Genomic DNA, 13,988 nt, shown 5'->3' on the forward strand with positions numbered 1-13,988 from the left:
GTCGTCTGCATTTCTTTTCTGTTTGGTATGAGTCTCACACTGAAAATAGCCCACAGACCACTTTGCCATGATTTTATAGTCCCTACGGGGAATTTTAAACCGTCCGAAATTATTGCACAAAAACCAAAACAAAACAAGTTAATAGTTTTTTTTAATAAAGTAAAATAAGTAGCGACATCTAATCCATGCACCCAAATAAATACGTGTACGGTTAATTTCAAAATAATTTAAATATGCTGCACAGCAATCTACAGAAGCCATGCGTGGAAAAGCTAATGAATTCAATCCTTGGGATTGCACTGGAAGAACGAATCCGGAAAATGAATACATTTTTAATTATTTGTACTGTAATACATGGAACAACTGTGGAGATTAATTAATGGGACCCTTGGGGGATACATCTTTATCTAACTGAATTTTATCTATCCATCTCTTGATCCCCAAATGAAATCTTTCTAAAATATGGAGTTTTTTACTGTATTCCAAGGTTATGCATTTCATATACCAGCCCAGGGAGACTCTCCCCAGCTCTGTCAGCTATCTGGTTACATATCTATCTCTCTACCGCTAACATTCACAGGCATACTTAGGTCTGAGGCCCCCTCTCTCACTTGAGTGCACATTGGGAGGTGAGATTGAAATACTCGTTTGATATAGTGCAGTAATCCCTTTCTCATATTTGATGGGAATGTTTTTCATATCCTAGTATTTGACAACATCTCCCTATAGGGACAGGTTTGTATTTATGTTAGTAAAATGTCCCCTGCCTGAAAGTCTATTGTAACCCAACACCTGACAACCCCGAGTCCCATTTCTGTTTTCAGAAAAGGTTTATTCAAGCAAATAATGGGATCCCAGCAGAAAGCCTTTCAGAAGAAGGGGCTATGGTAAACTTCACCACATGAACTCCGTTACCAGGGCTATTAAGCTTTTAATTGGAAAATAGCAGAGGAAAATTCAAGGTGACTATAACGTGTTAGCAGTTAGTGCCCAGAAGAATAGATTGAAAGAGAATGAATGTGCAAAGCATATGGTCCAAATAACACTTAGGGGAAAGTGCCTGGTTCCACTAAGTCCAGCAGCTTAGACTTTTATGGGAAAAATCCTCCAAGAAATCAGGAAAGAGAGAGTGAAAAAAAAATGTAACTTAATTGCACTGAACCCACTGACAACGTGTTTCCATTCGATTGTGATTTTCTTATGATGGTCAGTGGTGTGAACGCTCAGTTTGACAGACAACGGTTAGAACGTCTAGGAAATACAATTTCCAATGATCACTAAGAAATGCTTTCGCAAATTACACATGGATGTGTTATCGAAAGCCGAACAAAAGCAGCCATCGGAATAGTATGTTCATATTATTATTTTGCACTTGAAGTGCATGGATCTTCAGGGAAGGTCTTGGTTTGACAAATAATGTGATATCCATTGAGGCTTAACGACAAGGAGGGAATTTGTCTATGTTTATCTATTAACTACAATATAGGATTTATTAGGAGCATTTATAATTACTATCTGTATTTTTGGATTACATGAAATTGAGCTTCAGATAGATCCTCGTGCAAAGTTTACAAACGTTTCTTATTTCGAGATTTGAGTAGTCGAGTTAGTTTCAATTACATCTCAAAGATGCTCTTAGCTAATGTCAAATTAAAAGGAAAAGATGGATGAGCAGACACTTGCCCTATGATTGGTCAGTCAGTCAGTCACTTCAGATGGCATTAAATGTTCTTGTTCTCATATAATTACTTCAGGACAGAAACATATCAACTGGGATGGGTCCTCCAACGAATTAAGTGCGCTGCACTGAAATTAGTGACATTAAATACATGGCAGATTTCAGAAATAGAGGGGCTTATCCTGCCCAGGGTCACACAAATAATTAATCAAAGCGGCATAGCAAGCAGCCAGGGAAGCACTAGAGATCTGAATAGAATTAATAAAGGTCACTGATTACCAACCATTCATAAATATTTTTGAAAGAAAGGTGACGATTTGTATTTTCATGTTAAACCCCGTTTGGCCCCCTGCAGAGAAAATGTTCCAGAAGTTCCCTTGGACTGTTTTTAATGTACAGTATCCACAAATCTCGCCAGTTCTTTCATTTACATCTGACCGAGATCTCGAAGGCATGAGAGCGTCGAAGTAAAAAAGCCTGGTTTGGTGGCACTATAGTACAAAGGCGAATTTGTTGCACTTGTTTTTTTAAGTGGGCTAACTGTGTTCCAGGTATAATTGCCCCAAATGATAATGCTGATCATAGAAATACGCAACGCTCGGCTATGCAACAAAACAATGAAAGTACCTCATCTCTGATGGTCTCTTTCCCACTCTTCTTCAGCCATTGCAGCGAATATAACGTAATTGTATCAAACAACCCACTTTCCACAGAGAAGCGTGTTAACCCCTTACACAATCTGCTAAAGAGACCACCAGATATGACTAAATAGTTTGAGAGACAATTTGAACAGGCCGTGTGACAAATGTGATGCTTAGGGCTTGGTTGCTCAGATGGAGCAATTTCTTTTTGAGGATATATAAAACCCAGGGCTCCACAGGCAAGGGAAGAAAATACACCAGCCCAGCCAGCAGAAGACATATCGGTGACAAGAAATCAATGACAGGTTCAGAAATTCGTGAACTTCAGAGCTCGCTGAAACATTCAAGTTTGTCGGTTACATGCAAAAAGCCGTTGGCTCAGAACTGCTTTTGTAAACTACGTTCACGCAAAATGCTCCACTTCAAGGTGTCTTCACGAAATTGCACAAAGGGCATTTCCTGTAACTCGAGAAACTGAAGGAATCTGAAAGAAAGTTTCAGTTTTCCAAAATTCCAGTGTTCAGGTGTTTTTTCCTTCCTCTTCCAAGCGAAGCCATGTCTCCTCCCCGCACATTATCTCCACCATTAAATGCCAATACTAGTTTGAAAGAGAGCTAATTTGAGAGCATTAGGGAAATTACTGCGTCCTTTCTACAGCTAATTCAATGGAAAACAAGAAAAAAGACCGACATCTCACGGAGGTGGGAGGGGAGAGAATCTCGCTGAGCATTTCTGGAATATGAGATGAAACATGGTAATATTTGCAAAATAAACTCATACTTCATCAGTAGCGCTGGGACTTCTTCTAAAGCGAGTTGATGTTAAAAACAATGCAGTCAAACAAGTAAACTTTCGATTGGTATTTACTTGCTATAATTTTATCCCATTACTTCTATGCACTCAGGTAGCTTTGAAGCAATGTTAACACATCCAACTGATATCCCACTAGAAACAGGGCCTGTGTAATAATGTGCAATACAGGCGAACGTGTGTGTGTGTGTGTTACAATATAACATTGAGTTGTATTGCCATGTGCTATACACTGGATCAAGCAGGTTTCTCTTGTGGTGTTATAGTTAGGATGAGTATCTTCATGATTTGATACTCCTCTAACGTGGAAATTGGGCTACTTTTTAGATGACACATTCAGCCTTTTAAAAAAATATTGTTCTCTTGAGAGCTAGTGTGGGAGGATGTTTACACGTGTTTGACTAAAAAATGAATGTTTTAAATTAGCAAAATTGAAATATAGTTCTTTGAACCACTTGCAAGAGGCTAAAGGTCAAATGGAACTTTGCGACGTGGCTGCTCTGCATATCCTGTAACTTTCTTTTCATGAACACTTTATAACTCTTTAAGCTTAAACCCTGTAGATAAATGCAGTATAGCTTCTAAAGAATATTGCCTGGAAGTAAAAATGCATACAGGAAACATACTAAAGCGCTCTACATATTTATCTGGGGTACTGGAATGGTATCTCTTGTAGAAGTATTACCGGGCTTGGAATATGTGCAGATGCTTAGGACACTTCAAACACTACCTAAATGTATCTTTATCCAAACGATCAGACTGAATGATCGGGTGCTTTCAAGACAGCACCACCGCCTTTTACAATCTCAAGGAAAAGTTGGCTTTTTTTTTTAAAGCAAGTCGGTTAAACATAAAACACGTTTAACTAACATTAACGGTGAGACCTTCCCTTGATGAAAGGACCTTTTGAAAGAGGGCGGAGATGGGGATTTTGGGACGTGCTTTTAGAAGGCAGCCTGAGAAGGAGAGTGCGAATTTTACTTTTCTTTGCTGGTGTCAGAACCTGACATTTATTCAAGTATGTTTTTACAACCCGTATAGGCAATTTCCCCGTTTGAACTTTCCTCTTAATTAGGCTTCAGAACTAACTGCCGGAGAGCTGTTGTGCAAAGCCAACGTTTAATCACTTCTCTGGCGGAGTCTTACAGCGACAAGACGCTGGGATGCCATTTGGGGTCCGCTAGCAAGAGAAGAAGGCGAGCTGTTAAAGTAACAAACCCCTCTGCTGAGTTGGTCCTATAAGTGGATTGGGCCAAAGGGCCTTTCCTTACCAGGGGCTTCCATGCTGGGGCCCGATCCTGCTCCCAATGATTTAACCTGCAGCAGGCAGCCTGCCCTCAGGCTAGGCGCTTTCCCTGCAGTACCACAGGTATTCTTCAGCACAGCCACCAGGCTCGTCCGTCCCCTGTTAACGCTTCGATCGACTGTACTGTCTCATGGGGCTCTGGCTGCTAACTAAGCCTTCTAGCAGTCCCAGGGCTGGGTAGAGAACATGAGGCTATTTAAGGCTGCTACCGCAATATTCATTAAAAAGCGCAGTAGCATCAAGGATTCAATCCACCTACAGTCAGAAACTAACAATATCCAATTTGAACATTGTTCCATCAGAACTAGCCGTTATTTTTTTCCTCTGTGAAACTGAGCCGAGTTTTGTAGATGCCTTAACGGAGTTTAGTAGGTACGGTGTCCTTATACCTATCCTATCTAGACCTAATAGAAGGGGAAGGGACCTTGAAAGGTCATGGAGTCCAGTCCCCTGCCTTCACTAGCAGGACCAAGTACCATCCCTGACAGATTTTTGCCGGTGATCCCTAAGTGGACTTCTCAAGGATTGAACTCACAACCCTGGGTTTAGCAGGCCAATGCTCAAACCTTATACAGGCCTTAAGGCCAAATTCTGCCCTCACTTGGGACACTTGTAACCTCATTAAGGTACAGCAGAGTTTATGCCCTAGGTAGACCAGTGTGGCAGAATCTCTCTCTCAGAAAGTCCAGACTTTTAAATAAAGATATCAGGGAAAACCTCAATGGATCTGATCCTCAGCTGGTATAAATTAGCGTAGCTCCACTGAAGTCAAGTAAGTGTCGCCAATTTACAGAGAATCTGACCCCCTACTATTATAGAATGGCCATTTGTTCACTAGTAGGATCCCTTGAAAGAGAGGGGCCTGATTCTGGTCTCATTCCACTGTTAATCAGGAGCAATGTTATTAGCGGAATGAATTTACAGGGGTGTCAGATCAGAATCACCTCCAGTAAGCGACTGTTAAAAATCAATTACTTCTGCGTTTGGTTAATCTCCCGCGTGTGCTGTGGAAGCTATCAAAAGAAGAAATCGGAGCGTTAGCAAAACGGGGGTTGACCAGCTGTAACTTTTAGGAAAAGTGTCCAGGCCGTTCTTACTGCATATCTAACCCTACTGATCTCGCTCGCTCTTTTTATCTTAGCAAGGGGGGAGAGTTCGGGGGTGCCGAACAAATCAATTTAAATGTCTTCACACAGTGCGTATCATCCCAAGACAAGGCCGATCATATTAAGTGGAGCAGATTCCATTTTTCAATCTTCTGGTGAAATGCAGGAAAATTGCAATTGAAATAGTACAGATTACTTCTGAGGAGGTGGATCAAAACTACTTGAGCCAAGAGCAATGGCAAAAAAATAAAAAATAATTGCAGGACGGCCGATTTTCTGGGGACATTTTACTGAGTGGAAAATAAAAGCACCATCTTGGCGATGAATCTTCCTCTTACTCCCCCAAAAAATCTTGCCTGAAAATCCATGCGGTTTCCTTACTCCGCGAGGCATTTCATGATCGGTGTACTTTATAATGTACACATTGTCCCTTACATGAGCTACAACTTTCAATAGACTGTAGACTAAAGGATGCCAATTTCAGCTTCAGCTGCTCAGGCGGAATCCCTGGGACATTCCTCATGACCAAATCCATTCATGAGGAAGAGGCACTGAGAAACTGACCTGAGCATTCGAATGGCGAGGCTGCAGCCACCCCACAGCTCCACGCGCGGGCACATAATTAGAATGTCTATACTTTTGATTAAAAAACAACACATTTCCGAATATTGCTACTAATACCAATATGGCCACCCGCTGAGATGAACCTCTAAAGCAGTCACACAGCTGCGAGGCTTTTGAACTGTATAAGGGATTAGACACATAATCTCACCTAAACACGCCAAGCCTGGAAAGGAGAAACTGCCCAGACGCGTCGTGTTGTGTGAAGGTCGTAACCGCCCTTCCTAGTTTACTGCACATTGACTTCTGAGTGGTAAAAGTTCACGCGCCTGCCTGCATATTAAACATAACACATTGTCTTCGAAACAGTCCTTCCTTTGCTATTTGCTTTCCCTGGGAGCGGGAGTTGAGAGCACCCTCCATAAATTAGAAAACGGTATTTTAATAACAGTTTAAGAATGTTAAGAATGACAAGAAAGGTGAAAAAGAAGTGAATCCTATCACCGAGCAGCGCTGCTGCAATTCTCTCTTTTACGATGTAGCATTTTCATACCCAGTATTATTCTTTACCTGCCTTACACTATAACAGTGGCTCTGTCACACTAGCAACAGCAGAGGCAGAAGGGCATACAACTGCAGCAGCAGGCTGACAAGTGTGATAAAATGATCTTCCTTAACTAAACTCGTAAAGCACTGGGCAATAAAACTCAATCTTCTGTAAAATCCAATTAAGTCATTATCTGACTGATTGTATCTTTAATTGAAAACAGAAGTGACAGTAAATTTCTGTGATATATCAGGATCAATCGATACCACTATACGAGTCAGCCTCAAGAAGTGATTTATAATGTCAAACCTATATAGGTAACTCCACATTATTCTCTCTAAAACCACTGGTGGATGAAATTAAGAGTAAGTGCATTTAATAAAAAACAAGATGGTCAGGTTATTGATTACAACAGATGGGGGTGAAATCAAATAGATGTTTTCAAAGCACAGAGCGAAGAAAATACAAGTAATTTCTTTTTTTCTGTTTAATACAGCTCACCAAATATACACACAAGAAAATTCAGTCATCAATAACATTTTTATTTCAGGTACAGCTGCAACTAGAGAACAATGAATTTTTCTAGACTAGTTTCATTTCAGGTTGGGTTCTGTAACACAAGGGGAGTACACCATAAGCAATTTTAAACAAAATAATAAACAAAGCCGTAGTAACTTTTAAAAAGACATTTACTTGCAATTTAGATTGAAAGCTAATGCAATATACTCAACGATAATATGCAAAATGTTAATTTTCACCATTAATAAGTGTATAGTAGTATTATCCTATAAAGAACTTTCAAGAATGCTTCATAAAAGATATTTTTTAAAAATACAATTTATCAGTCGTCCTCTCTTGCTGCTTCTAAAAAAAACCAGAAAAAAGTACTAGTTCTCTTAAGAAACTGACAAATCACTTCTCTTTAGAATTCTTTAATTTTGAATTGGTTCTGTAATTGACAGTCCATGAATGCAAACAGTGGGTTTTTTTTGCAGGGAGGGAGGGTTACTACAAACTATTTTGTAACTTTACTTTGTATCTTAGCAAATTAAAGTAATTTCTACCAAAAAAAGAGCTGTGTCTATTCATCTTGCTTTCAGCCACTGGTTAGGGATTTACCTGACTTGTTTTACATTATAGCATTCTTGTGTATGCAAACTGGAACCAACCCCCCCAAGGGGGTCTAACATTTCATCTTAACTTTGATTATATTTTATTCATGCCACAATCCAGGACTTTAGTAAAGAGTAGTTTACTGAGTGTAAATTTAATAAAAGAATTACTGCATTAACACCGAGCGAAAAATACCTAACCTGCATTGCAGCCTGTGAAGCTATGGTCCCTAAACTGTTACAGGAATGTAAGCTTTAGTAATTATAATACAAGTCTGAAAAGAATAAACCAAACATTTTTTTCAATGTTTACTTCAGCATCAGTCAATGCAAAACAGGCAAACAACCAACATTATAACAGAATGCACTTGATCTCCTGAATAAAGTAGAGATGTGGGGCTGAATTTTGCTTATTCACCATCTTCTATAACAGAATTAACAGTGAAGGTGCCAGACTCGGAGGCAGACTCACACTCCAGTACTCCTTTGGTGCTTTCATTGCTGATAGGAGAGCTGCTGGAAAGGGAAATCAAGCCAGAATCTTGACTGCTGGGTGGTGAAAATACTGGAGAGGAAATAGAATGAGTGGGATATTAACAGATTAATTGGAACAAATGGGAAAGAAGGACCTTCAGCACTTGAGAGGATAGGGCCCTAGGGAGGCACCCCTCCCTGCACACTTCTACAGGCCCAACAAACAGCACTAACCGTAATCTGGACACAATGGTAGATTTGGTTTCAATAAACAAAGCTTTAGGATCCTGTGTACTTCCCCTGTTGTGCCGGACAGGCCCATATAACTTTTAGCCCAGGACATTGGGGGAGGGGGGGAAACACAAATATATTTGGGAAACAGCCAAATGAGCACCTCTACAACCTTTTGTACAGCTTTCTGCAGTATTTACATCTGTTGGGGGTACCAGCATATTGGGACACAATCATCCCTCTACAACGAGCCAAGGAAGAACTCACTACTGGAGAGTGGGAAAGAGATAAGCAACAAGGATCTTGGGACATCCACTGGTTTATGGCAATGTACCTCCTCTTCCTACTTCACCAGGGAGAAAAAACTGCCCTCCGATGGAAAGATGGGACCTAGAGACAAGGGCTAGAGACTCCAAGAAGTCCACTAGGGATGCTGCCTTGCTAATTTAGTTAGCAACAGAGGCCCTCAGATACCACTGTATGGTGAGGGTGCCACTATAATCTCCTGAACTGGAAGGAAATTTACATTTCCCTGGCTCCTATGTTGGATTTTCCTGCATGGGGAGAATCCAACCTATTATATAACTATGGAAGTCAGGGAATGTGAACAGAGTCACATCTAAAACCAGAGGGCAGGAGGGAGAATAATGAGGGGGATTAATATAGTATTAAGCAATAAAATAAGAATCTAAGGAGCATGGGAATTAAAACTGTAACCAAAACAAACATCCAGTCTCAAGAGCTAAAACTGCAAGATACTTGAATTAAATATTAAGAATTTCAGAATATAGGTCTGGGATGGAAATATTTGCAACATTACAATTCACAGTAGATACAAAAACCAAGTAAAAGGGTCTCTGACCTTCTTAACCTTAGATGAGTTGAGATCCACCAACAGCACTCCCTTCCTGCCTAGTGAGAAGGTAATTAAGGGGAAGCTGCAGTGGTAATTTCTCTCCTCATTAACTTTCTGATTGGTTTCAAGCTCAGAATTCCATCGGGCTGCAGTTTGTCACCAATTCCAAATAGACAATCGTTAATACTAATGTTTGTGTAACTAACTGCCAGCATCTGCCAGGGCTTCTTGTACAACAATAATGGTGAAAGGGTAACATTAGTGCTCCTGTGTTAATTCAGATTCTGTTCATCAGCAGAGAAATCTATGATGTAATTAGCAAAATGCATTGGTAGTTGAGTGTTAGAGTCATTTTTAGAAAACTAAATCACAGCAGAAGCTGAATGGCCCCCTGATATGTTAACCATCAATACTTATGTTCTGAATTTTTAGGATTTAGTGGAGAATGTTCCCAGGCTGAGCTCTTTTAAAAAGAGAATACAGTTTACAATCGTTTTTTAGAAGCTGATTAATCTAGAACAACACGAGAACAAGGAATGCAGTGTTAAAGTTTAAACTCCATCCTTAAACCACCCTTGTATGCCTAGGTAAGCAGTACCTACCAGGTCACTGAATGTTTGCAGACTTCTGAATTGTCTAGTACCTATGGAAGCTGAATTAAAGAGAATGGGCTGGATTTTGCCGTCACTTACAGGAATGAAAATCCAGAGGAACTCTTGAGTATTGTGAAGGTTATCTGAAATACACTAGGCGAATGCGCTCCCCTGTCTTTAGATACTTCTGAATTTTCCAGCTTCTGTGGGTTAATGGATATCTGATCACCGGGTTTCTTTTGCAGTTCTATTTCTTGTGTTTTGTTTTTATAGATCATAATAATTAGAGATGAAAAATATGCTATGGGCTTGGCCCACTTTTCCTTTACACTTGTTATACAACAGTGTAACTCCATTAAGCCAAATTCTATGACAGCGTAAAACTGCCACCTCCGTTGACTTCAGTAGAGTTTTGCCCATTTATGCCATCAGAGAATGTGACATGCTGAGATACTCCCAATTTACTTTGGTGTATGTAAGAGGCAAGTTAGACTTTAGTTCTTTTGAGTTCATCATCCTGCAAGGACAGGATATAGAATCAGATTTTCTTCCCCTTTGTCTTGTCCCGTTACTCAGGGTCATCAGTTCTTATTCCAAATGTTCCTGTCAAGTATGTCTTTCATGGTCTCTTTCAAGATCTTGAACAACTTTCTTCCGAGTCCTCCCTGTGGTCTTTGTCCTGTGACTGCTAGATCTTGTACTCTGGCAAAATATCCCACGTCTCACTGTCTACGTGATCCAACCATCTCAGTCAACAATTCCATGATGGGCCTTACCTGTATCATGATTCGTACTGACTAACTACATAGCCTATCTGTTCTCATCTTACCCAGCATCCACCTGAGCATTCTCATTTCAGCAAGGTGATATAATTGTTCACCTTCTTCCTCATTACCCAGCATTCTGACCTGCATGCCACAACGGGCCTAATCATGGTCTTATACACTTTGCTCTTTTGTTTACTTAGCATAGTTTTATTAAAGAATTCACACAAACTTTCTCAAGCCATTCTTCATTCAGTTCCTAACCTACACATACCTACATTCAACCATGATGGGAATCTGAATTACTGCACAGATTTTAACTCTATACCATCCAGTTTTACTGGCTTCTCCTTATTCCTTTCAACAAAATATCACATGTATTCTGTCTTTTGTCGGCCATTTATGATGCAGAATATAGGACCAGATATTAAACTGATCTAGTGTACAGAATAGTATGTTTTAGCACAGAATGAACCACATGTTAAATTAATCCTATATCTGATTAATTAGATTTTAAACTGAGACTACATTCTTTTCTTTACCTTTTGGCTAAGATCAAGTGGGGCCTTCCGCGAAGCCCGAGCCTGTAAACTAGAAAAATATGCCCCCTTGGCTGACACCCTTCGGGCAAAGGGCTACGAGGCTTACACCGACACCCTGATCGTCGGGGCGCTGGGTGCCTGGGACCCCTGTAATGAATGAGTACTTAGGGCCTGTGGGGTGGGCCGTCACTATGCATGGCTCATGAGACGTTTGATGGTCTCGGACACTATCCGGTGGTCTAGGGACATTTCCACAGAGCACATCACCAGCCACCGCCAATACCAGGAGTGAGCTGGCGTGGCTTTGTGCACCCATGGGGGGGGGGAGGAGGCCTATAAACGCCCCTTACAGAACCATATCCCCTGAGCCCTAAACCCACCGAACTGGATTCCACCATGCGAGGGTCATCCTGTCCCCATTACCCGGCCCGCTTACTTATACCCATGACAGCGTGTAACCCACTGTATGAGCGATGTATCCTCACTGCTTCCTTACTGCTACTTGATCCCACCCAACGTACACCCCGCATTGGGGACCTTACAGACTGTATATGTTATATGCTAACCAATTTCCAAATACCAGCATCCCCCTATACTCTGTATGTTGCCCCCAATGACCAACAACTGACGCTTCAAACTCTTTGTATCATCTTTATTTAAATATTCTCTAATAAATATTAGTGGGAATACTAAAATAGGCAAAGGATGGTGCTGGAGGCATTTAGGCATCCTGTGAATGAATATTAAAATTAGCATAGTGACATACAGATAAAAGGAAGGTCTAACATTAGATCTGGTGCTGGCGACTGGTGCATCCTGGTTCACAAAAATGCACTCCTCTCCTGGCTGGCCAACCTTTCACTTAGTCTGGTGCACAGATTTTCACAGTTCAGCTTTGTTTATCTGAAATATTTTGAAGTGGGGTGTTTTTGTGACTTGGCTAGTGCCTAATACCAACTGGAGTTTGAATGAAATGAATCTTAGCCAGCTAGCCCTCAAACATGTAGATTAGAGGAAGCAATAGGAGGAACTGACAGAGGTTATTTCAGATCCCTTGTTGGGGAGAGTAAGCTTACTTTTAGTGACACAGGTTCACAACCTGGTTCTGTTGGATGCCCAGGTAGTTCTGGATGACCAGGTCCTAACAGCCATGACTACCTTCTATCATTTATACTCATCCAGAAAGCTGAACCCTTTTCCATAGGATGAAAAACTTGTTACAGATGATCTTATGGTATTACTGCAATGCCCACTAGATGGATCTACACCTGAAAACCACTGGCAACTTCAACTGGTGTGGAATGTAGTGGCTTGCTCATTTAGAGATGCTTTTCGCAGGGGGCACATTATAGAATAATAGAATATTATAGTTGGACGAGACCTCAAGAGGTCATCTAGTCCAAACCCCTGCTCAAAGCAGGACCAACACCAACTAAATCATCCCAGCCAGGGCTTTGCCAAGCAGGCTTTAAAAACCTCTAAGGTTTTTTTGCACCTATGCTCCAGGAACTGCATTAGCCAATTTGTTGTTGAGTGCAATTTAAGGTCCTGATTTTGACCCGTGGTTTGGTAAAATCTGACTACTTGTGAAAATGCTTCTCTCCTCACCGGATACCTGGCAGATGATGTAAGTTGAGATGTTTCTCTGGTTTAAAGAGGGATGACTGGCAAGGGATCAGTCCTTGATTTTGAAACTTGGTTGCCTCCCTCCTTGTTCCAGAAGAGCCCAGGACATGTTGTAAGGAACATCTATTTTCCCAGACTCTGGAGAAGAGCATGAGTTATGAAGGGGGTAACTGAGTTAAGGGGGATATATTTTTGTTTATTCATGAATTGCTGAATGTGTGAGAAGTTTATTTGTTAGGATTTGTAAATAGTTTTAATGGTCATGTTCCTAGAATGATGGAGAGGCCCAATTTTTAAATACTGAAATCCATAAATTTCAATGACAAACTTTTTAAAAGTTTACAGAAAATCTCATCCTACCCCTAATGTGGTAAATGTTAAAAAACAGCAGTTATTAAAGCTATATCTATGTTTTATTGCATATTGACCCACATTTGCAAACACCTGGAATTCTAATGAAACTGAGGCTAAAATTTTTCAGATATGGGTCTCTAAAGTTAGGCATTAAAATCCATATCTAAACACTGCATAAAAGTGGTCTGATTTTGACTGAAATCAGAGGTGCAAATGCTCAGTACTTTTGGAAATCAGGCTGTTTATGTTGATGCCTAAATGTGATTTAGGTGTCTAACTTTAGTCATAGGTTTGACAGATGTTGGTCTTAGCAGCACATAGTTACTGTCCTTGGCATATGACAAAGCTTCCAGAGGCCCAGTCCTGTACTCCTTTTCTCAGGCAAACGCACCCTGAAGTCAGTGAAGTCAATGAGATATTGTGTCCAAGTAAGGAGGGCAGACAAGTGCATTGATGATAATGGGAACTGTAAACAAGGTTTGTGAGCTGTACACAGCCTTAAGATTAAGAGTCAGCAAAATAGAAACCTACATTTCATTGCTGTTCTATTAATGATCCAATAGCAGAAATGTCTAAGTCCACCATATTAAAAGAAGCAAACCTACGGTGTCTTTCATTTCATTTCATAAAAGCTTTAATTTTAAGATGGGGCTGATTCCACAATCCTCATACAACTGAGTATTCCTTACTCAGGACATGTGAAAGGATTACTTGTGTGACTAATGGTTGCAGAATAGGGCCCTGACTTGTTGCGTTTTTTAGAGCATTCCTGTATCTAATCACCTTT

General features: G+C 40.5%; 1 protein-coding gene across 1 annotated transcript in view; it reads right to left on the reverse strand.

Annotated features, from left to right (window-relative positions):
• Positions 1-7,748: 7,748 nt before the first annotated feature.
• The window catches only part of DMRT1 (doublesex and mab-3 related transcription factor 1), a 102,245-nt gene continuing 96,005 nt past the window's right edge, over positions 7,749-13,988 (reverse strand). The window contains exon 5 of the mRNA XM_050944300.1: positions 7,749-8,326. Coding sequence (XP_050800257.1) covers positions 8,172-8,326 — 155 coding nt within the window. The 3' untranslated portion in view covers positions 7,749-8,171. The remainder of the gene's footprint in view (positions 8,327-13,988) is intronic.

This window comes from Gopherus flavomarginatus, chromosome 3, assembly GCF_025201925.1.
Source record: "Gopherus flavomarginatus isolate rGopFla2 chromosome 3, rGopFla2.mat.asm, whole genome shotgun sequence".
Lineage (NCBI taxonomy): Eukaryota > Metazoa > Chordata > Testudines > Testudinidae > Gopherus > Gopherus flavomarginatus.